General features: G+C 38.5%; 1 protein-coding gene across 3 annotated transcripts in view; it reads right to left on the minus strand.

Annotated features, from left to right (window-relative positions):
• Window positions 1–23,470, minus strand: part of ITGA8 (integrin subunit alpha 8) — a 196,557-nt gene that overhangs the window by 138,390 nt on the left and 34,697 nt on the right. For all 3 annotated transcript variants that reach the window (XM_005564711.4, XM_065520345.2, XM_065520346.2), the window contains exons 4-10: window positions 21,540–21,663; window positions 15,515–15,576; window positions 14,375–14,420; window positions 9,462–9,587; window positions 8,436–8,480; window positions 3,352–3,395; window positions 1,469–1,525 (exon numbers count right to left, since the gene is read on the minus strand). In XM_005564711.4, coding sequence (XP_005564768.3) covers window positions 1,469–1,525; window positions 3,352–3,395; window positions 8,436–8,480; window positions 9,462–9,587; window positions 14,375–14,420; window positions 15,515–15,576; window positions 21,540–21,663 — 504 coding nt within the window. The remainder of the gene's footprint in view (window positions 1–1,468; window positions 1,526–3,351; window positions 3,396–8,435; window positions 8,481–9,461; window positions 9,588–14,374; window positions 14,421–15,514; window positions 15,577–21,539; window positions 21,664–23,470) is intronic.

A 23,470-nucleotide genomic window follows, 5' to 3' on the forward strand; every position in this document is an offset into this window, starting at 1 on the left:
CATTTTTTTTTTTCAACAGAGACAGCGGTCTCACTGTGTTGCCCAGGCTGGTCGTGAACTCCTGGCCTCAGCGATCCTCCTGCCTTGGCCTTCCAAACTGCTGGGATTACAGGTGTGAGCCACATTTCTTTAAATACTGAATTGGTACTTCCATCTAAGGGAAGCCAGTTGTGAACTGAATTTGTCTCTCCAGACAATCGATTTTTCTCTCCTCTTCAAATTAAATTAACGTGGTTAATTTTAAATGTATTACTTCCACAGTTTGTTCATATTTAGTTTAAAATTAAGTGTGTAGTTCTGTTCGTAAATTGTCACGTATTAGTTACAAACACAAGGAGTTCATTTTAGGTTTGTCCTGCATTCAAACATGGAGGCCTGAATCTATATCTTACAGACATAGAGATGCAATCATTTATGATCATTATAAGCACACGTATTCGCATGCATCTCAAATTATAGAAGATTTAATGGCACATGGGAATTTAGTGGCTTTTGTTTAGTCAAAAGACAGGAGAGAGGAAGTGGGATGGAAAGGAATTAACATTTCTTGAAGAGTTATGTGCCAGGGAATCTTCTAAGTAATCTATAATCCTTGATTTATTTCATTCTTAAAAGGAGCTTGGAAGATAAACATTTTATTCTTATTTTGCAAAGCAGCTCAAAGAGGTCAGGTAATTTTCCTGTGATCTCACACGGTTTATGAGTGGTGCAATGGGAACTGGAATTCTGATCTGTCAACTGTAGAAGTTCAGGCCCTTTTTACAGAGACATTCTTCCCATATCTTACATCAAAAGCTTCAGGCATTTATAGACTATTGAAAGATTCATGTTAATACAAAACCACTTCCCGTTGTTCTTAGAAAAAAATTCCTAATCCCAAACACCGCCCGCCTCCCCCACCAGTCTTCTATGAGTAGCCCCCATCCCCTCTGTCCTCAGCTCCTACGTCTCTCTTGCTTACAGAGACTGTGGCCTTCACTCTGCTCTTCACACATGTCCGGCTAGTTCTTGTTTGAAAGCCTTTGTGTTAGCCTTCCCTTGCCCGGAAGGTTCTAGACAAGATGGCATAGTTGGCTCTGTCTTGTCATTCACATTTCAGCCCAGACATTGGCACCTCAGAGGCCTCCCTGATCACCCCATCCAAGGGCTTCCTTGACACCTCCCTCCCGTCTTATATCACTCAGCTTTATTTTCTTTAAATCATAGTTCACAATCTGAAATTATGAACATTTATTTGCTTGTTAATAAACTGTCCCTCTCCATCCCCTGCCACCTCACTGCTGCCTGAGAGCTGGGTGGGATCTGACTGTCTGATGCACACGATTGCATCCTCAGTGCCTAGGACAGTTTCCAGTACATAGTAGCTGCTCATTAAGTATTTGTTGAATGGATGAATAACTGATATCAATATTATAGTCTACTGGTAACCCAGAGTGATTTTATTTATTTGATATTAAAATGTCTCTACCTGTTCGCCAGTGAAATTCTGAATAAACGTCATATCTGTAGAGTTAATGATTGAAACCTGAAATCATAGAAATTAAACAGGTTACACCATTTGACGTAGAATTGGAGCCCTTTTTTAAAACTACAACTTGAATCATTTAAAATTTTTTGGAAAGTGTGATAAATGGTTAGCTAAATGTAAAACAAAAATGAAAGCCCACAGAATGATCTTACCTAAAAAAAAAAAAACAATTGAAGTTTTTCTTTATGGTTAAGTCTGAGATGCTTTCAGACGAAATGCATGCTTATTAATCTGAGCTGGAGAAATAAAAGTTAAATTCAAGAATATTGAGAGCGATTAACTTGACGATTGGTTGATTTAACCAGGATTTTTGTCTAAATCCATTTCTGTTCTTGTGCTAATATAAATTGATCATTGTGGTTCTTTGCAAGAAAAATTAGGTTTTAAAATGCTATCCACAAGGCAAAAATATTCCTTTTAATTCTACTTAGCCAAACATGATGCTTTCTAGATACTTTTGCAAAAGATGAACTTTATTTAAAATATGGTTTTCTTTCAGATCTATTTATTTACTTTTCCTAATTTCATAGTGACGGGTTTGAATAGTATCACCCCAAAATTTCATATCTACCCAGAACATCAGAATAAGACTTTATTTGGAAATAGGGTCTTTGCAGATGAAATTACTTAAGGATCTCAAGATGAAATCATCTTGGTAGGTTCTAAATCTGATGGCTGATGTCCTTATAAAAAGAGGAGAAGACACATGTAGACACAGAGGGTAGAAGGCCACACAAGGATGGAGGCAGAGACTGGTGGGATGTTGCCACAAGCCAAGGAATGTCAGGGACTGTCAGAGGCTGCAAGGGGGCAAGGAGAACCCTCCTATCATAGATGCTCTGGTGAGAATATCGTCCTGCCCACAATTTGATGTCAGACTTCTGGCCTCTAGAACTGTGAGTGAATAAATTTATGTTGGTTAAAGTCAGCCAGTTTGTGATTCTATGTTATAGCCATCGTAGGAAACAAATAATAAATTTACAATTAGTTAAATTTACAATAAAATTAAATAATGCAATTAATTAAAATAACTGAAATAACAATTGCTTTTATTTCTACTGTATGAGACATATTAAGGTGTTGATCATAACCATGGCATCCTCCACAATTATTCTCAGATTATACCCACAGGTAGGACAAGCCTTGTGGGTATGTGACTTGTGCAGTCACACGGGACCCTGTGTGCTTAGATGGGTCCCACACTTGGTTTAATGCTCTGCTGTTGCTGTCCTGAAATTTTTGATAATTTTTGAACAAGGGTCCTGTGTTTTCATTTTGCACTGGGTCCATCAGTTGCCTAGCTGGTCTTGCACATGGATGAGAACACATCTAATCTGGCTTGTTTTCCTTCCTTATTCGTAAGCAAGCAGGATGAATCGGGAGGAGGAACTCCTTAATAAAGGAAGTGTTAAAAGACTTAAAAGTTGCATAAAATGAAACATTTCTTTGCATATACAGATGGTCCTTAAATTATGATGTTTCAACTGACAATGGTTCAAAAGTGATACACATTCTGTAATAATCATACTTTGAATTTTGAGTTTTGATCTTTTCCCAGACTAGCAATATGCGATATGATACTCTTACTTGAGATATGAACACTTTATTATACAATAGGCTTTTGCCCACGTGTGGGCTAATGTAAGTGTTCTGAGCATGTTTAAGGTAGGTTAGGTAAGCTATGATGTTCGGTGGGTGAGGTGTATTAAATGTGTTTTCAACTTACAGGATTTTCAAATGATGGGTTTATTGGGATGTAATTCCATCAAGGAGCATCTGTGCAAGAAAATATCCTATTCCTATAATGCATTCTCAGTACTCACATATCCAAAATTCTGTGCTCCTCTTGGAACTCCAGCAACCAATTCTGGGGATGAAAATAGTCATTTAGAAGGGGAATTACACACACACACACACACACACACACCATATAATAAATAAGTGGTAAAGACAGTGCTTTTTAAATGAGTGGCTATCAGAACAGAGCAGGGGTCCCCAAGCACCAGGCCATCAACCAGTACCTGTCTGTGGTGCGCTAGGAGCCTGGCCACACACACAGTAGGAGGTGAGCCTCAGGTGAGCCAGAACAAAGCTTCGTCTCTATTTACAGCCACTCCCCATTGCTCACATTATAGCCTGAGCCCTGCCTCCTGTCAGATCAGCCGTGGCACTGCATTCTCACAAGAACGCGAACCCTATTGTGAACTGTGCACGTGAGCGATCTAGGTTGCACGCTCCTCTTGAGACTCTAACTAATGCCTGATGATCTGAGGTGAAACAGTTTCACCTCAAAACCATCCCTCACCCCCCACATCTGTGGAAAAATAGTCTTCCATGAAACCGGTCCCTGGTACCAAAAAGGTTGCGGATTGCTGATGTAGAGGGTTGGAAATTTGAAGCCAGGGCTTTGCGTTTACTTTTGTTTCTTCTCCAGATAATAGAAAACAGAAAAACAGAAGTCGTACCCCTTTGTCATACTTTGACATTTATGTCTTCATTGGGAGTCTCTCTGCACTTCGGTGTCTAGATCATGAACCTGGCTTCTTGGGTCTGCATGCGATTTATAAGTTAGACCTCTTACTGTGATTCTTCCAGCTTTTACTATAGTGACATCTTTTGTACTAGTATAAAAATTACAGTTCTGGTTCCATCTCAGAGTCAAGGGAGGGAATGGGATCAGGTGCGAAGCAGAGAGGGGAGCCTTGGACAGGAACGTGGTTGATTCATCTACAGCAGCAGGAGAGCAGGGGGAGCACGCTCTTGAATCATAAAACAGGGTTCAGGAAAACTAAGCAATCTGGATAGACTGCCAGGAAAGTTGACGGAACTGGTAGTACCCTGTCCAGTTTTCAATAATCTTTATTTGGTATAAATTAAGTTCTCCTGACACTAAAAGCAAACCACAATCAGATATAATAGGGCTGACTGATTTCAGAGTCAGGCCTGTGGGTGAGGACAGATTCTAGAGGATTGGGCCATTTGAGAAACATGGCAACCACGACTTCTCCCATCCCACAAACATCGGGAATTTTGTTTTTAAAATATCAGTCTTCCCACCCAGTAACGGTGAAGTCTGCAATCTCATACGACCACAACTCTAAGGAGTTATTAAATGTAATATTGAGTAAAGATGCTCCTAATTTTTTAATAAATGATCGGGACAGCTTAATTGCTTGGGGCCTAAGGCAAGTCTGAAATGTCACTCAACTACAAAAACTATTCAGTTGGAAGGAAAAATAGGAGACTTTTCTTTTTCAGTAATTCAAGGTGAAATCTTCAGAAGGACCTTTTTATTTATTTTTTATTATTATTATTATTTTTAAAACAGGGTCTTACTCTGTTGCTCAGCCTGGAGTGTAGTGGCATAATCATCATGGCTCACTGCAGCCTCAACCTCCTGGGCTCAAGCCATCCTCCTCCCTCAGCTTCCTGAATAGCTGGGACCACAGATGCATGCCACCATGCCTGGATAATTTTTGTATGTTTTGTAGAGACGCGGTCTCACTATGGTGCCCAGGCTGGTGTCAAACTCCTGGGCTCAAGCCATCCACCTGCTTTGGCCTCCTCGAGTGTTGGGATTATAGGCCTGAGCCACTGTACATGGCCAGAAAATTTTTAATAATCAATATAATCAGGAAAAATTTAGATCCTTGGCCTGGGAACACATGACTTGAGTAGCATACTGACTAGTGAGAAGCAAAACTATTTCCTTCATTTGCAGCTTAGAAAGGTTCTATCACTGTTGAACTCATAGTTGGTGAGTAGTACAAGTCGAAAATTGACAGCAAAGTCAACATTCTTTCCAACACGTCAAATTACATTCCTGGACTTGGTTAGGGACAGACTACTTTCTTGGGTTTTAGCTCACTACATCTCACTCTAAAGTGATAACAAAGGCTCTTAACCTTTTTTGAGTCATGAACATGTATGAAAATTGGAAGAAAGCTATGGATCCTCTCACCAGAAAAATTATACACAATCAAATCTTGCATGTAATTTTTAGGGGTTCCGATCCAGTGAAGCCCATCCATGTCCCACCCAGCAGTGGGAGGATCCATGTTAAGAACCCATCATCTTGAGGACATTGAAGTGCTCACTGTTTTTTTTAAATAGAATTCTTATTCCCTGTTGTCTAATTAAGTAAATCTTGAACATGCTCAGTCCTGGATTCGTAGTGATCTGGTGAGCTGATTGCGATGTTCCTCGATAGTGCTTTTATTTTAGATATCCTCAAAACACTTTTTCAGACATTTTATTTTAGATATTTTAAATAGTTTAGATATCCTCAAAACACTTTTTATTTTATTTTAGATATTTTAGATATCCTCAAAATCAAAATATCCTTTTAGATATCCTCAAAACACTTAAAACCCAATCAATTTCTGAGATCTAATGGAAAATCACTACTGTTTTCTACCATCTTTCCCTACAATGTACTCTTGTGCATCATTATTTATTTTATTGGGTCAAAACTGAATGCTATTCTGGAGAGCTTTCCAACGAGACTCTTTTTTTTTTTTTAGACGAGGTCTCAATCTGTCACCCAAGGCTGGAGTGCGGTGGTGCAATCATGACTTACTTCAACCTTGACCTCACAGGGTCAAGTGATCCTCCTGCCTCAGCCTCCCAGCCTCCTAAGCTGGGATCACAGGTACATGCCACCATGCCCAGCTAATTTTTGTATTTTTGAGAGGAGGTCTCACTATGTTGCCCAGGCTAGTATAGAACTCCTGAGCTCAAGCAATTCTCCCACCTTGGCCTCCCAAAGTGCTGGAATGACAGGCATGTGAGCCACCACACCAAGTCCAACAATACTCCTAATGCCATATTACAAAAATAATAATTTGGCATGTTTTACAGTTTCCTTTGTAAAATTTTCAGTGATTTTTAGATTTGACCTGTTCTCAAGGCACTAGTTACTCAATACTATCTTTGATGGTTCCTAATTCAATGGTTCTTGTGACAGCCAACACCGCTTTTTAGATATCAGGCCTTGCACTGTTTTATGGATACACAGAGTTAACTCATTTAATTCTCACAAGAATCCTATGAGGTAGACAATACTATTAGCATCATCATCCTTATTTTAGGAATGAAAAAAGTTGGAGGCACTAAGATGCTCAGTAACTTCTCCCAGGTCACAGAGATAGTAAATAGCGAGGTCAGGGTTTAAACTCAAGAGGTCTGGCTCCAGAGTCCAGGCTCTTAAGCATTACAATATACTGCCTTTTAATACCTTGAAGAAGACATAATGAAAGGACAAGTCCTTTATGAATTAGTTTTTACCTAAAAGAAAAATGTTCTTTCAAAGGAAAAAATAAAAACCTGATTATCTTCAACCCGAACTGCAAAACTTCGTTTATGATTTTCTGCTTTGTATACCTAAACACAAAACTATGAAAGGATCTGTGATGATTCCTAGAGGTGACCGTATTTCATTTACTCTTAATTATTTGTGAATTAAACCACTTGCGTTAGTGAAATGCAGTCAGTGTTCACATGAAACAAGATGGAAAATGGTAAATACCGATTGATGATTGACTCATTCAATAAATATTACCAGTTAAGTAAAAGTTCTGATTTATTGCCTTGCATCTAAGTATTTCTCATGCATTCACTCATGCAATCTTCAGAACATTATTTTGAGTTAGTTAGCATTAGTGTTATTTAAAGATGAGCAAATAAGAACCAGAGAGGTTGTCATATCCTAAAGAATAGAGAGTCTGTGAAGTCAGAACTTGAACCTATATGGATCTTGACTCCAAAGATTCTACTTATTTCTGTCAGGCTGTTTCCCATATGAGTCTATTATGAGCAACACATGGTCTAGTCTTTGTAAAGGAGATAAATAAGAACAATACATAACAATACATAGATTTGCCTTCAAGGAGGTAGACATGAAGAGAAGTGATAGATATGATACCATTTTTCCTTACTCTCATCTCAATCAAATCTACATAGGCAGCCAGTGTGATTTGTTCTCTTTTTTCTTTTAGATTGCATGCATAATTGGATTATATTTACTCCTCAGCTGAAATCTTTCATGTCTTCTCCCCTGCATGTTGAATAGATCCCAGAATCGTTTCCATGACCTGTAAAACTGGACATAATCTGAGCCCAGATCTTTCTTGAAGCCAATCTCGTTTCACTATTAAAGTCTGACAGTCAAACTGAGGTCCTTGAACACCCCCATTTTCTATACACCTTAGAATATAGAAATTGGCCTATGTCTGGCTGAACCCCCAACCCCCCATCATCCAAGGCTCTATTCAAATGTTTTCTTAACACCAAAGCTTTCCTTACTCTATGTTTAGAATTTTATCCTAGCACTTATCATAATTTAATTAGGTATTCTGTGTTAATTATTTCATGTCCATCAGCCCCGGTAGACAACAGTCACAGCAAAGTAGAGAAGGCAGGACAGAAGGGATATATAGGAGATAGGGATTCGTTTGTTTTGTTATTCGGGGTTTGGGTATGTTCAAAGGGGAAAAAGGAAGTAAGGTTGGGGTGTTGGATTGGAGTTGGCTGGGGAGAGTAATTTTGGACATGTCCGATATGAGAGGCACTAGAAATGAAAGTTAAAAAGGGATCTTAATTTCACAAATTTGATCTGTCACTAACAGCATGGCTTTTAGTCATCTATATTATTCATTCATAATGTGGGACTATGGCCCTAATATTTTATTGCTTAACTAGATTTTATACAGTTGATATTCTTATGAAATTATTTGAAACTTAAAATGCTGTACCAAAGTATTTTTTCTACAAAATATTATAGGTACTCTGGGATTCCATTAATATACTTTTTGTATGGCAAATAAAATCACATTGATAGAAAAACTTTTTGTCATTTTACCATTTCCCCATGCTTTATAAGTGATTTAAACTCAACAGTGTCTCTTACCTTGCTGAGAATCCCCCGTAAACTCCCCAGCAGCAACTGAGTATCCTGTTTTAAAGAAAAGAAACAAACTCATCACACTTAATGACTTAACCAAATTAGTTACATCTAGAAAAAGATGAAAGGGCTACCGTGGTACTGCTTTATTTAGAAATCTCTACAAATATTATAAAGATTAAAGATTCTATAAAGGAAAAATTAATCACACCGAAAGGAACACTTTTATACTAAATCCTGAATGCATAATAGATTATCTACTACTTAAGTAGTAGCATAGCAAAAAAAAAAAAAAAAAAAAAAAAAAAGAGAGAGATTCTGAGGTCAATTTTTAAAAGCATGGACACTTCATAATCCACCTTGAGTGTAAATAGTGGCTGTTGCATTTTAAGAGCTGCTGATTGAAAGTAATCAGACAGAATACTCTGAAAGATTTCCTTTGGGCTCAGGTTTTGCTATTTCTGGTCACCAGCAAGACCTACTTCCTAATACCTCTCATGATGACCACAATTTCATTTAGCTCTAAAGTGAGGTGCTGGCTACATTGACAAAACATAGCTACATTTCTTTTTCAAATTCATCAAGCAATCAAAAGGCCACTAGGATACCAAAGGTGGGAAACAGTAGTGGTAAAATGACATTGTGTGGTTTGTACATAATACAATTCGAGAATATTTCAGCAACTCAAACTTCTCTTGTGCGGCTCTGTTAACTAGAGAAGGCTGCTGTCATGCTGTCCCTGTCACACCAGTAGCAGCCCTGCTAATACGTAGTGTCTACTACTGGTGAAATAGTTCACGTGGAAGAGGCTGCTATGCAGCCAAGAAAATAGCTGCTCAAATTATGTACTACACATTGTGGCTGGAAAAAATAGCAGTATTAAAAAGAAAAGAAAAATCGAGTGTACTCTAATAAAAGAACACTTGTATAAGATGCCAAATAACATCGGATAAGTCAGGGATAAAACTTGTATCTGCATTTACTATGCTTGTCTTTTGAAAAACCACAAATGTCTTGGGCAATGGGCCTTACCAAGGTAACTGTCATCATAGGAAGCTGGAGCCACTTCTGTCTGCTTTTCTCCTGCCAGTTTTCTGAGGATATCCTTGAATGAGTAATTTGCAATGATATCTGCAACACTGGCAGTGATCACTTGCCCTGTGTTTAAACAAATTAATACGTTAACTGAATGAATGCAAGAGGCAGGCCCTCCCTGGGCAAACACACATTCCCTTGAAAGCTATGGTGGAATTGCTTGCTTTTTTGATGATGAATTTTCCTGCCTGCCACTCGAACTCCAAGGCAGAGTTAGTTGCAGCTGGGTAGAACTTTCCATTCTGACCGAAGACCCTAGATGAACTACAATAAAATTTTGTTGGTCTTCCTGCTGCTTTCAACATACACATTCTACCTCCAAATAATAAAAATATCTAAGAGTGGAGGCCAAATTTGCAGGCCAAATTTATGTGATGTAATTTTTTATTTATTTACTTATTTTTATTTTTTTTTTTAGCGGGGAGACAGAGTCTCGCCCTGTCGCCTGGGCTGGAGTGCAGTGACATGATCTCAGCTCACTGCAACCTCCACCTCCCGGGTTCAAGTGATTATCCTGCCTCAGCCTCCTGAGTAGCTGGGACTATAGGCACCTGCCCCCAAGCACGGCTAATTTTTTGTGTTTATAGTAGAGACGGGGTTTCACTATGTTGGTAAGGCTGGTCTCAAACTCCTGACTTCGTGATCTGCCCGCCTCAGCCTCACAAAGTGCTGGGATTACAGGTGTAAGCCACGGTGCCCAGCCATGATGTAATTTTTATTCTGGAATATTTCAGCTGGAAGGAAGGTTTGAGATCATTTAGTCAAATATAGCTTCTTCTAGGTGGAGAAACTGAGGCCCAAAGAGCTAGAGTGCATTCTCTAAGGTCATATGGTTTTGCTAGTAGGATATCAGGCATTTTAACCAACATTTCCTTTGGCATTCTAATAAAACTTTTGGTATTCTTGCAAAGTATAGATATTGTGTTCAATCTAAATCAGGTATCCGATTAATAGATGATAAAATATATCAGCTAAGTTAAACGAAGGAATTACAAAATCTTTGAGCCATTTGCTTTTCTTGCTAAAATAGAGAGAGAGCATAAAATTACAACAATGGGAAGCAGCTAGGTCCAATGAGATCCAAAATTCAGCAAAAGAGAAATCCATGGGCACCAACATTGATATGATAAGAACTTTGGCTAATCTCTCTCAAAAGTCACTCTCAGAAGTCTTGAAATATGGCATTGGGGTAGACAAGTATCTGAAAGACAGCCAGAAATTTCCGCTGCAATTTCTATGCATTCCCATGTTTACCATGGACATCTAAGGCAAAAGTGTGAGATCATGTTCTTTGGGAGAAAGCTGAAGAAATGCTTTCAAAAGACTACTATTTAACATCAATTTGAAAGCCAAATTAGTCTTTGGGATTTCACACATAATTCCCACAGTCTTTCTGTTGGAGGTCCACAAAAGAATAAAACTGTCAAACCAGATCATAAATATTGCCAAGTGACTGGGACTGACATGACTATTCTGCTATTAAGACAATGGTATTTACACATGAGTTTCTGAACACTGTAGAATTTGCCAATTGTCTCTGGGTTAGAGCTAAAGATTCTCTTTCCTCCATCCCACATACACACTGTCTTTGCTGTTTCCTTTAATTGTGTCTATAAACATTATCATCTTAAACCTGAATAAAATTTTAAATTCTATGTCTCAAACATGTGTTTCTATATGCAATTGCTATGGCAAATTTTTAACAAATCATTTGTCTCAGACATTTTTTCAGTTTAAGCAAAAGAATAGATTATGTGAAATAAACCAAGTGAATTAGAAAACCTTCCATAAAAGTAATTTTCATTTTGTAGCCATCTGTTGTGCAAAATATATAGTTTTACAGTTTGCAAAGTAATTTTTAAATACCAAAATGTTAATTGTTTGATGTTTATAATTGTATATGCATGAGTTGAGCTTAACATTAAGTTTATATACAATTTTATCATAAATCGGCTGGGCACGGTAGCTCACACCTGTAATCCCAGAACTTTGGGAGGCCGAGGTGGGCAGATCATGAGGTCGGGAGTTTGAGACCAGCCTGACCAACATGGTGAACCCCTGTCTCTACTAAAAATACAAAAATTAGCCAGGTGTGGCATGCACCTGTAGTCCCAGCTACTCAGGAGGCTGAGGCAGGAGAATCACTTAAACCTGGGAGGCAGAGGTTGCAGTGAGCCAAGATTGCACCACTGCACTCCAACCTGGGTGACAAAGTGAGACTCATCACCAAAAAAAAAAAAAAAAAAAAAAAAAAAAAAAAATTATCATAAATCTATCTCTCCTGGATCTTTCTCAATTACTTTTAAACATGATCAAGTTTCTTCCATTAAAAAAATTCCTCCCTCAACTATGAATCTCAGATTCTACTCTATCCTAAACTTTACAGCCCAAATTACAGAATCTTCTTGGTATTCTCTCTTTAGGCCTCCCATCTATACCCATGGCCTCAGTTAAAATCAGTATAGCAAGTGATGAAAATTTATATTTCACTTTAGATGTCTTCTGAGCTTAAGCCCTAAATACTTATGTGAAACCCTTTAGGTATTGCAAACATTTTCATACCCAACAGAACAAAAAGTAAACTCATCTTCTTCCCTCTCCAGCCCGCTCCAAACCTTTCTTCTTCCAGTGTTCTCTGTCTCAGTGAACGGCACCCCCCTACAGCCATTCAGTAGCAGGCGTCAGAAACATTCCCTCACCACCTCTCTTCCCTTACTGCTGTATATCCAACCCATCATTTAGGCTGCTTCTTTTGCCTCCAAACTGTTTCTCAAATTTCTCTTCTTTTTCAATCTGTACCATCATCGCTCTAAGAAACAAACATCTTTACCTGAAACTTATACAGCTTGTTTACCTGATAAACTTAAAAGTAGTTTATATCCTTGTAACTACTTTGCTGATAGTTCACCTTGGCCAACTTTCAATCTATTTTCTGTAACGCAGCCAGAATGATCTTTTCAAAACATAAATTCAATTGTAGCACTCCATGCTTAAACTCATTTCATAGTTTGTCACTATACTCAGGACAAACAACACCTTCTTACTCTAGCCTAAGCCATCTATTTAAACTCTTAAAATCTCCCAGTGGTTTACCATAGTTTGTAGAATGAAGACAAAATAGCTTAGCATGGACTGCAAGCCTGCAATGTGAAACCTGAATAAAATTTTAAATTTCTATGTCTCAGACAAAATGCTTCTATGTGCCATTGCTATGGAAAATTTTCAGCAAATCCTTTGTATCCAATGTTTTTTCAACTTAAAGAATGGATGATGTGAAATTAACATCTATTAACATTGTTATGTTAATTTCACATCATCCATTCTTTTGTGAAATTAGGGACTCCATACCACCCAAGCACTTCTTCCCTCACTCTCTTAACTCTGGTCACCTTGACTTTCCTCTATTCTCACCTGCAGTGCCCTCCTGCCTCCCACAGAACATCTGCACATGGTCCCTCCTCTCTTCACCTAGGTAACTCCTACGTAAGGTCCAGATCTCAGTTCAGGGTTGCTTGCTTTCCAAGTTGGTTAACCTTTGCGCTGCCGCTGGTCTATGCAGCACCTTAGCAAGAATTAGAGGATGTCATTTCCTCTGGGCAGATGCTGTCTGCACCTGGGTTCATGGTTCTGTAAGCGGAGCACAGGTTGTATTCCAGCTCCCTGTCAGCCAGTGGTCAGAGGACAAAACACACCTATCCACAGCCACCCTGGAGAAGCCTCCTAATTTCTCCCGGCCCCATCAGCAAATGCCTTTGCTTTGGAGTGTGTATCACAGTTGGGGGTTCTCGGGTACCCCCTGTGAGTGTTTGATTAATGCCTGTTATTCTCTAGATATTAACCTCCATGACAGTAAGAACAATGTGTTTTTACTCATTAATGTATCCCCAGCATCTACCACAGAGCTTGGCAGAGCCTCAACACATTCTTGATGGAGAAATGAATTGTTAAGTTGCAAGAGTATTTTAAAATATCATTTACATTACAGAGTACAGGCTGGGCACAGTGGTTTATGCCTGTAATCCTAGCACTTTGGGAGGCCAAGGCGGGTGGATCACCTGAGGTCAAGAGTTTGAGACCAGCCTGACCAACATGGTGAAACCCCATCTCTACTAAAAATTCAAAAATTAGCTGGGCATGGTGGCGTGCACCTGTATTTCCAGCTACTCAGGAGGCTGAGGCAGGAGAATTGCCTGAACCTGGTAGGTGGAGGTTGCAGTGAGTCAAGATCATGCTGTTGCACTCCATCCTGGGCAACAAGAGCAAAACTCTGTCTCAGAAAAAACAAAAACAAAACAAATGAGAGTACAAATCGAAATGATGCTTTTGTTCTTACTCATACATGGAAGCTAAAAAAGTTGATTTCATTGAAGTAGAGTATGGAAAAGTGGTTCCTAGAGGAAAGGATGGATAGAAATTCAGGTATAGCCAGAGATGGGTTAAAGGACACAAAAGTACAGCCTGATAGGGGGAATAAGTCTAATGTTCTATAGCATTAAGGTGACTACAGTTAACAACAATTTATTGCATATTTTCAAATAGCTAGAAGAGATTTAAAATGTTCCTAACACAAATGATCAATGTTTGAGGTGATGGTTATTCTAATTACCCTGATTTGATCATTACACATCATATACATGTGTGAAAATATCACATGTTCCCCATAAACATGTACAATTGTCAATTAAAATAAAATATTAAAAGCAAAAACAACAAATAATACTTCATTTGAGAAACTATGAATAAGGATATAAAATTAAGGTAACAGAAAGTAAACATTTAACATTACTTCTGGGTCTATCCTTCTGTTAGTAACAGTAAATGTGCTTTTCTGCTCTGCCAACAGAACATACCTTGCCAGTAGAAACTCCCAGGTCCTCCCACAATAAGGTCTCCATTCTACAAAACAGAAACAGCAACAGCAACCATAATCAGAAAGGAAACACTGAACATTTTTAAAGGGCGATAAATCATTGTTAATAAGCATTGCTCTAACAATTTGTTACACATAAAAAGCAATTTTTAAAAGAGACCCTTCTATCTGGGGCCTGCAGTTCATTTTCCTTCCTCTTTTGTTTTCAATTATTTAGTGTATTATCACATTAAATAATTTTAATTTCACTCAATTAAGTAAGTTGAACTCTCTCCCTTGAGAGAGATAAATTCTGTTTTTTGATTGCCTCTGATAAGCAAAATATCAACATATTTAATGCTGTGCAGTCCTGCAGACATGGTCTTTTGAGGCTCAGTGATAAAAAAAAATTCTGTTCCAATTTATTTCAAGGCCATAGTAATGCCTATTGTTTTCCATACATCCTCAATGCCACCTCCTTCTCAGAAGAAAGAGCAAACACTCCAGACTAACACATATAAACATTTTCTCATGAATGTACATCCTCACTTTTCATTTTTCATATTTTTAACTCTCAGTGGAAAATATCAAAACAAAAAAGTAATGATAAAAAGTACAATAAAAGACAGTAAACAGTTTATACATTGATGAAATTTTTCTATACTATTTTCAAAACCACAGAATCTTTTCCCTCTACATTCTTACTGAACATCTCTTTTTAATTTTGTGAAGGATATATGAATTTTAATATTAATATTAAATGTAGCTGGTCAATTGCAGTTAACAAAACAATGAATAGATTCCTGTGATCTTTTTAAGAAACATTTCTTTACTGAGTTTTTTAGATTTTCATTTAAAAAATTATTGCCACAAAGGGTAAGAAGAAAGGCTGTTGCTTTCCATCGTGTCTATTTCTCTACTGTTTAATAGGTTGCTATGTGCATAAGTTATTTATATAAAAATAAAAAGTGAACAGAAAATATTTTTAGAAAGAATTTGCCTAAACAGGCTAGGTATGTTCCTTAAGATTCTTTGTTTCTTTGGTGGTGGTGGTGGCTTTGGGGTGTGGGAGTGAGAGGCAGAGGGTAAAAAAAAAGCAATCAGATGAAATATTAGAAGGTGCAAGACCAAAATAATTCACCTTATAAAAATCCAGACTAAATCCTGCTTGGCAGTAACCCTGCCCTTCCGGATCAGCATTGCCTAGAATGATCAAAATACATAAATGTTATAACGTCATCATTCCTGAAATATTTTTAAACAACCAATTCAGGATATTATGTCATTTCCTCTAGAACCTTCTAAATTAAAAATGATCAATATGTGTTTTATGTTTATTTTTTAAATGTATTCCAAGTAATTTATTAAACAAATTTCCATCTATTTTCTTACCCCAAATATCATTGTGATTCTCTAGCAAGATCAACAGGAATAACATTCCTTTTGGCTACTATATTGGGTTTTATGACTCATGTTCATTGGAAGAAATAAAATCTCTATCTTTGACTATATTCCAAATTTCCCATGAGGCAATAACGTGTCTCTCTTTTGCCTCCTCGTGATGAGTGAAGGCAGGTCTGTCATTCCCAACAGGTGACACCTTGAGGAAGAAGGAGCAGTGCAAGATGACCTTTGTGGATGTCATCTTCTGGGCCACCAATAAGCGTTTCCATTATTATGCTCTTTAATAGGAACTTAATTTTAAATTATCCTATTATGGCCAGGCGCGGTGGCTCACACCTGTAATCCCAGCACTTTGGGAGGCCAAGGCAGGCAGATCATGAGGTCAAGAGATCGAGATCATCCTGGTCAACATGGTGAAATCCTGTCTCCACTAAAAATATAAAAATTAGCTGGGCATGGTGGCGCATGTCTGCATTCCCAGCTACTTGGGAGACTGAGGCAGGAGAATCGCTTGAACCCGGGAGGTGGAGGTTGCAGTGAGCAGAGATCATGTCACTGCACTCCAGCCTGGGTGACAGAGCAAGACTCCATCTCAAACAAACAAAAATAATAATAAAATAAATTATCCTGTTATAATAAGCTAGGTAAATTGGGAAATTGCATTTCTGGTCACAGTCTCCCTGGACATTGCAACGCTAGTGTTCACAAAAGACCAAATTCTAGTAGTGGCTTATCTTGCTTTCCATGCAATATGACTCACTAACTCATTGTCCAATAGGATCTCATGGTACAGTTGTAAAGTATAGGCAGGCCAACACCGTGATTTCAAGGCTATTATCAAAAGTCTGTAGGGCATTAGGACCAGGAATTTACTACTTGTAACTTGTACTTTAAAAGAGCTTCTACAACTTCTAACATGCCTAAAATAGCCAAAATGTAGTGAATTAAGCAGAGGGAATTTCAATCCTGCATAGTTAGATTTGGACATGTAAATAATGACTCCTTTCTTATCAAGGATATTCCTCAATGGAAACTGAAATAAGAGGATGGGAAAGGAAACACACGTCATCACAAGAAGTACTGATGACTGGGCACGTGCCTGTTCAGAAGCTTTTTGAGATGGACCTGGCCTTTCCAGCTTCCCTTAGAATGTCTCCTGGTTTTTTCTTTCCTTTGGTCATTACTTAGCTAATTTTAGCACTGTCATCATCAATTTTTTACAGATGCTCCCTTTATTTTTAAAAATACTTTTTGACCTCACGCACTGTATTTTAACAAAATTTGTTCCTTATTTCACAACTATATTTCATGATTTATGGTCATGAATCCTATAAAGTTCCCTAAAAGCTCATCTCAATAATCTGGAATGTCTGAGTAGCAATTTTCTAGAAGCTCATAAGTGTAAATATTTATATGCATCCAGAAATATATATGAATGCATGAGATATTACTCTGAACATATATGTATCATACACATGTTCTTACATGTATTTTTCCATCCACAAGCCTTTAAAAATCCCTTTTAAATTCAACCCTGACTTTTTATTTTTAAGATTGTAAATTATTCAAAAGGGAAGAAACACAACCATTCTTTGAAAGTACTGCTTTAAAACAGCAGGCTGAAAAAAATTAAAACATTCATTTTTTACAAAATACACTGAGAAAATAATGAGCTCCAAATGTTTATTGTAAGTGGTAATTATAACAGGGCATGAGGTTCTTTCCATGACAAAGTCTTTTTTTTTTTTTCCTTGTTGAATCATAATTTATGAGAGTTGAAGGAATCTTTCTTCCTGGGACTTCAGAGCATCTGTGAACTTGATAATTACATCCTAGAGTGAACTCAGGAATCCAAGGAAGCCTGTGGATAATTTGCTACTATTTGTTGACTTCTTATCCGACAAATGGAAGGGTGTGTGTGAACCATCTCCACCTGAATGATGAATGACCATAAGAGCCATAGGCAGGTGATCAATATGAATGAGCAGGTAATGGCTGACAATATCAGCAGAGTGGGTTTGTGGTGTAAAATTAACATGAGGTGCTTCTTTAAATTTTCTTTTGAAAATAATACTACTGATGTTTCCTGTTCTGGGATACTGACCATCCACATGCTCAGGAAGAAGCTGGCTTTGTGTTAATGATCTGTGAACTTCTTGGCCATGACGGCAAGTCTGCTTCTTAGATGATCTGAGGAGGAAGAAGTACCCCTAGGAATAGGGAGACCAGGAGGATGTGAAAACTGTGGCTATACACCAGAGAGGAAAGAATTCATGGCAATTTATTGAGCTATTCTGCAACTCAACATGTGCTCCATTCTATCTTTGTTGAGCTATTAGCCTACTGTGTCCGTGTAGCTTAAGATGCAAATGTACATTAATGTACATTTTTGAAGAATGGTTCAGGCCGGGTACAGTGGCTCCCGCCTGTAATCCCAGCACTTTGGGAGGCCGAGGCGGGTGGATCATGAGGTCAGGAGATTGAGACCATCCTGGCTAACACAGGGAAACCCCGTCCCTACTAAAAAAATACAAAAAACTAGCCGGGTGTGGTGGCAGTCCCCTGTAATCCCAGCTACTCGGGAGGCTGAGGCAGGTGAATGGCGTGAACCCGGGCGTGGAGCTTGCAGTGAGCCAAGATCGCGCCACTGCGCTCCAGCCTGGGCGACAGAGCGAGACTCCACCTCAAAAAAATAAAAATAAAAAATAAAAATAAAAAAAGAATGGTTCAAACTCACTCTGAAACTTTTCCCCTAGAAGTCTACATTTCATGTGGTGTATTTTGATGTGAGCCCTCACATCCCACACAGGTAGTCAGGCAAAAAGGCAGAACAAGGAGTGACTAGTTTTATAAAGATCATCCTTAATGGCAGTTGGAAGAATATCCGACATTATCAAGGCAAAAGGCATATGAAGGATGGTCTCGTCTTTTTAGTTAGAGTTATTTGTTGTTCATTGAACAAGCCAGCTTGTCCGTGAGCATATGGTCAATATCACAGAACAGGCATGGAGTATAGGATATGGATAGGTGTAAATATTGATGAAACAAGTTCAGTCATGAATCTCTCCACTCCCATTGTTTTTCTGATATATTTTGGATTTCCTTTGTTATTGTTTGTGGGATTTTATCTTCAGCGTAACAATACTGACCTCTTAATAAATCCAAGAGCACAGCACTTTGAATGGAACACGACACAAACTAGGCCTCATATTGGTTGTTGCCTGAGTCTGGGAAGTTTCTCTCCTCTCTACTCCAATAATCATTTGCTAGAAGAATCCCTTTGTATCATCTTGTCTAAAATGCTGCTCTTCCCCTGGCTTCCCCAGCACAGGTCTCTCCCTCCTTTCTTGTCTTGTTGTATTTTTTGTAGCACTTTTCACTGCCTGACATTGTATCATAAACACATTTCTTTACATGTTTACTGTCTAGAGCCAGTTCCTTGAACAGAGGGCTTTTTTTCCTCTTGTTCTTTGCTGTATTCCCTAAACATAGAAGAGTTAGTTTAGTGCTCAGTGTGTGTGTGTGTGTGTGTGTGTGTGTGTGTGTGTGTGTGTGTGTGTTTTAAGAAATCCTGGCCGGGCGCAGTGGCTCACACCTGTAATCCCAGCACTTTGGGAGGCCCAGACAGGCGGATCATGAGGTCAGGAGATCAAGACCATCCTGGCTAACATGGTGAAACCCCATCTCTACTAAAAGTACAAAAAAAAAAAAAAGAAAAAAGAAAAAACTAGCTAGGCGTAGTGGCGGGCTCCTGTAGTCCCAGCTACTCGGGAGGCTGAGGCAGGAGAATGGCGTGAACCTGGGAGGCGGAGCTTGCAGTGAGCCGAGATCGCTCCACTGCACTCCAGCCTGGGCGACTGAGCAACACTCCATCTCAAAAAAAAGAAAAAAAAAGAAAAAAAAATCCTGCATTGAATAAATACTTGAGTCCTATGATCTACAAAGAATGCCTACTTTAAAGCTATTTAAAATAAAATCCTTATTCCATGGACTATCCATTCAGCTGACATTTGTTGTAATCTGAAGAAGTGTCTGATTTACTTCAGTATTTCTAAATAGAAAGCAATAATCTTCTCCTTGTTAAAAATCCTCACTAAAAGCCATCAGAGTTAAAATGTCCAAGCCAGGTGTGGTGCCACACGGCTGCAATCCCAGCACTTTGAAAGGCTGAGATGGATGGATTGCATGAGCTCAGGAATTCAAGATCAGCCTGGACAACATGGCAAAAACCCCTCTCTACAAAAAATACAAAAATTAGCTAGGCATGGTGGCACATGCCTGTGGTCCCAGCTATTTGGGAGGCTGAGGTAGGAGGACTGCTTGAGTCCAGGAAGTCAAGGCTACACTGAGCCATGATCACACACATTGTGCCATGATCACACTATTGCACTCCAGCCTGGCTGACAGAGTGAGATGCTATCTCAAAAACAAACAAACAAACAAACAAAAAACAGTTCCGTTCCCAGTACTTTAGGTTTCTAAATCTCAGTAGCCTCTTTGTTAACCCTCTAATATCACTAATCTGTTTTTTCTCTCATTTATTTATGACATTTGATCATAATCTTCCCTACATTAATATTGAATTTTAGAAACACTCATGCAAAAGGGGAAAAATTTATAGTTTTAGAGATCAAGCTAATTTGGGATTTAGTGGTTTTTTTAAAATCAATATCCTGAAATCAGTCACTAGAATGTTCTTTCTACTACATTTTCCTTCCAGTATGATCTTGTGAATTATCAAGAATAAGAATGAAAATCCATAGGTTGCTTATCAACAAATCCCAGTGATCTATCTGGCACACTGAAAACTGCAGGAGTTAATTAAAGGACTCCGAGTAGATGAATCCATCTATCCATCCATTCACCCATCCATCCATCCATCCATCCATCCATCCATCCATCCATCCATCCATCCTTCCATCCGTCCGTCCGTCCATCCATCCATCCATCCATCCATCCATCCATCCATTCATCCTTCCATCCATCCATCCATCCTTCCATCCATCCATCCTTCCGTCCATCCGTCCATCCGTCCATCCGTCCATCCATCCTTCCATCCATCCATCCATCCATCCATCCGTCCATCCATCCATCCATCCGTCCATCATGCTATCCCAAGTCTTGGGTATTCCACAGAGATAAAGTGATTAAAACACAAAACCCCAAAGATGACACTCCCAGGTTTGCTTTAAAGACTGCTTGGCTGCAAGATTCCTGGAACTGCCATATGAGATTTGAACTCTAAGTATACAGAATCATTTTGGAAAAAAGGATTAAACCTCTTAAGCAGAAAGGCATATCATGCAGACAATCTGCATACACAGCTGGTAAAGAAAGAAACAGCCATTGAGAACACAAGCCAGACAGAAATCTCAAGTTGAACATATGCCCAGGTCCAACCATGCTAGCTAACACCATTTCAGCAATAAACAAGTAGAGTGGGGAGTGAGCATTCTTTAGGACACGGGGCGTGAATTTTGAACAGCAACTGACACCTTATGGCCTAAAATAAGGAACCAATCAATTCTGCAAAATATCTTAAATCAGAAGTGTTCTAAAACACAGATCAGTAGAATTCCATGCCTTTGACCTGCTGTCACATCAAGACACCTGTAAGGCTGACGAAAATCTTTACTTACCCCCAAAGCTTTTTCCTTGCAACCCTGTAAGTTTTCAATGGTGTTTTGAGTCTACCTGTACTCCTGTCTACAATAGAAAGGCGCTTGAGCTAATGTCACTTTCAAGGAATAAAATTTGCTTACTGTTCCGGCAAGGAGAGAACTCGGCATAGGCGCTGAAGTTCTGAATTGCTACATAGCAGGTGCCAACTGGGTCCTTTTCTGGCGTTGGTTTAAGAGTTCTCCAGTGATATAAAGGAGCACAGGCCTAGGAAACATCAAAGACAAAAAAAAAAATACATTTTTGCTGTAGGTTTCTCATACTATAGTTTTATTTGATTTATTGGTGTAACAAACGGTTACATTATTGGGTGAATAAATTGGCCTCTAGCATGCTAATGAGTACCTTAGTCATCAGAGGTAATTACTTCCAAAAGTAATTTTTTATGTTAATACACTGTGGAATTGGTGAAAATTAAAAAAGGAGTTTTCTGACAATTTTTTTGCAAAAAAAGGAGTTTTCTGACAATTTTTTTTTGAGACAAGGTCTTGCTCTGTCACCCAGGCTGGAGTGCAGAGGCCTGATCACAGCTCACTGTAGGCACAATATCCTGTGCTTAAGTGATCCTCTTGCCTGAGCCTCCCAAGTAGCTGGGACCACAGGCACACACCACCATGCCTGGCTAATTTTTCTTTCTTTCTTTTCTTTTCTTTTTTTTTTTGTAGAGATAGAGTTTCACTAGGTTGCTCCAACTGGTCTCAATCTCCTGGGCTTAAGTAATCCTCTTGTCTCAGCCTCCCAAAGTGCTGGAATTACAGGGAAGAGCCACAGCACCTAGACCCCATAGAAATTAAATTTTTTCTGCCCCTAAAGGCAAGCAGAAAATAATTCCTAAAAGCGAGTAACTCATATTTCTTTTCTTCTTTTTAATTGGACCTACATAAAAGCAAATGATCATGTAAACAGTGAATTAATCAGTGTGATGTCTTATGAGAACAAGTTCCTTTCTGTGTCTAATTATTGTTTTTGAAAGATGACTTTCCAATCAAAGGATGCAAACAAGCTAGTAAACTTCTGTTTTGTGACGCCCCCTAGTTTATCACCGAAGCCGCATCTTATGACTTTTAAACAATGACTTTCATCTGGATGCGCTTCTCCATTTTCACAGTGTTTTTGGCTTGGTTTTTCCTTTCGTGGTTTTTATTCAGGGCAAAACTGAAAGTAAAAGCATCTTGTGCCTGTTTTAGCAATTTTATCAGGGATGATCAGAAAGTCAGTAAGAGAGCATGTTAATGAGCTGCAAGCATTTCAAGGCATTAAACACGACAGGTGAAGCAATTCGAGTCTGTGGCCCTCCTTGTTATGGAGAAATGTATTGAGATAAACTCCCAAGGCCTCAATCTTTTTGAGAAAGGAGAGTTATCCAAATTATTTCATAAATGCCCTCTCCATTCTAAGGTAGCAAATAACCAAAGGGTTAGAAACCAAATGTCCTGGGCTTATTTCCAGCTAACCTATAGAGTGGTAAATTAAATAATGTTGCATACTGTACAAATATTTGCTCACACTTTGGAACCTTTTTTGGAATTGAATTAACTGCCTACAGGACTTACATATGAAGGTTTGCATATAAAACTTGATTAATGGATGTATAACATGTTGAATTAAATGCATGCCTGTCAGATAGAAGTTGAAACATAATTTTACAATACCAAATGATGCATTTGTTTGTTATATCTTTGCTTTTATGATTTATAATTTGTCATATCAGAAACTGATTTGATGCCTCACCCATTCCTTTTCATTTTCGGAATGTTGCTTTAGAGAAAATAAGACATACTTTATGTCATTGCCTATGACCCTTTTTTTAGGAATACATTATGGTGAAAAGAGAGAACTGCTTCTGAATTAGTTTGCTTAATATCAGGAATATTATGGGCAAAAATGAATTTAAACAACAGCAAGGAAAACATGATCTGGCTGTTTTTGCAGAAGTTTAGATTCTAACAAGAGCACTGTACGGAAATCCTCTTCAAGGAAATGAAATAACATTTTGTTAGGAATGAAGAGAGGA

The sequence above is a fragment of the Macaca fascicularis genome, chromosome 9, assembly GCF_037993035.2.
Source record: "Macaca fascicularis isolate 582-1 chromosome 9, T2T-MFA8v1.1".
Classification (NCBI taxonomy): domain Eukaryota; kingdom Metazoa; phylum Chordata; class Mammalia; order Primates; family Cercopithecidae; genus Macaca; species Macaca fascicularis.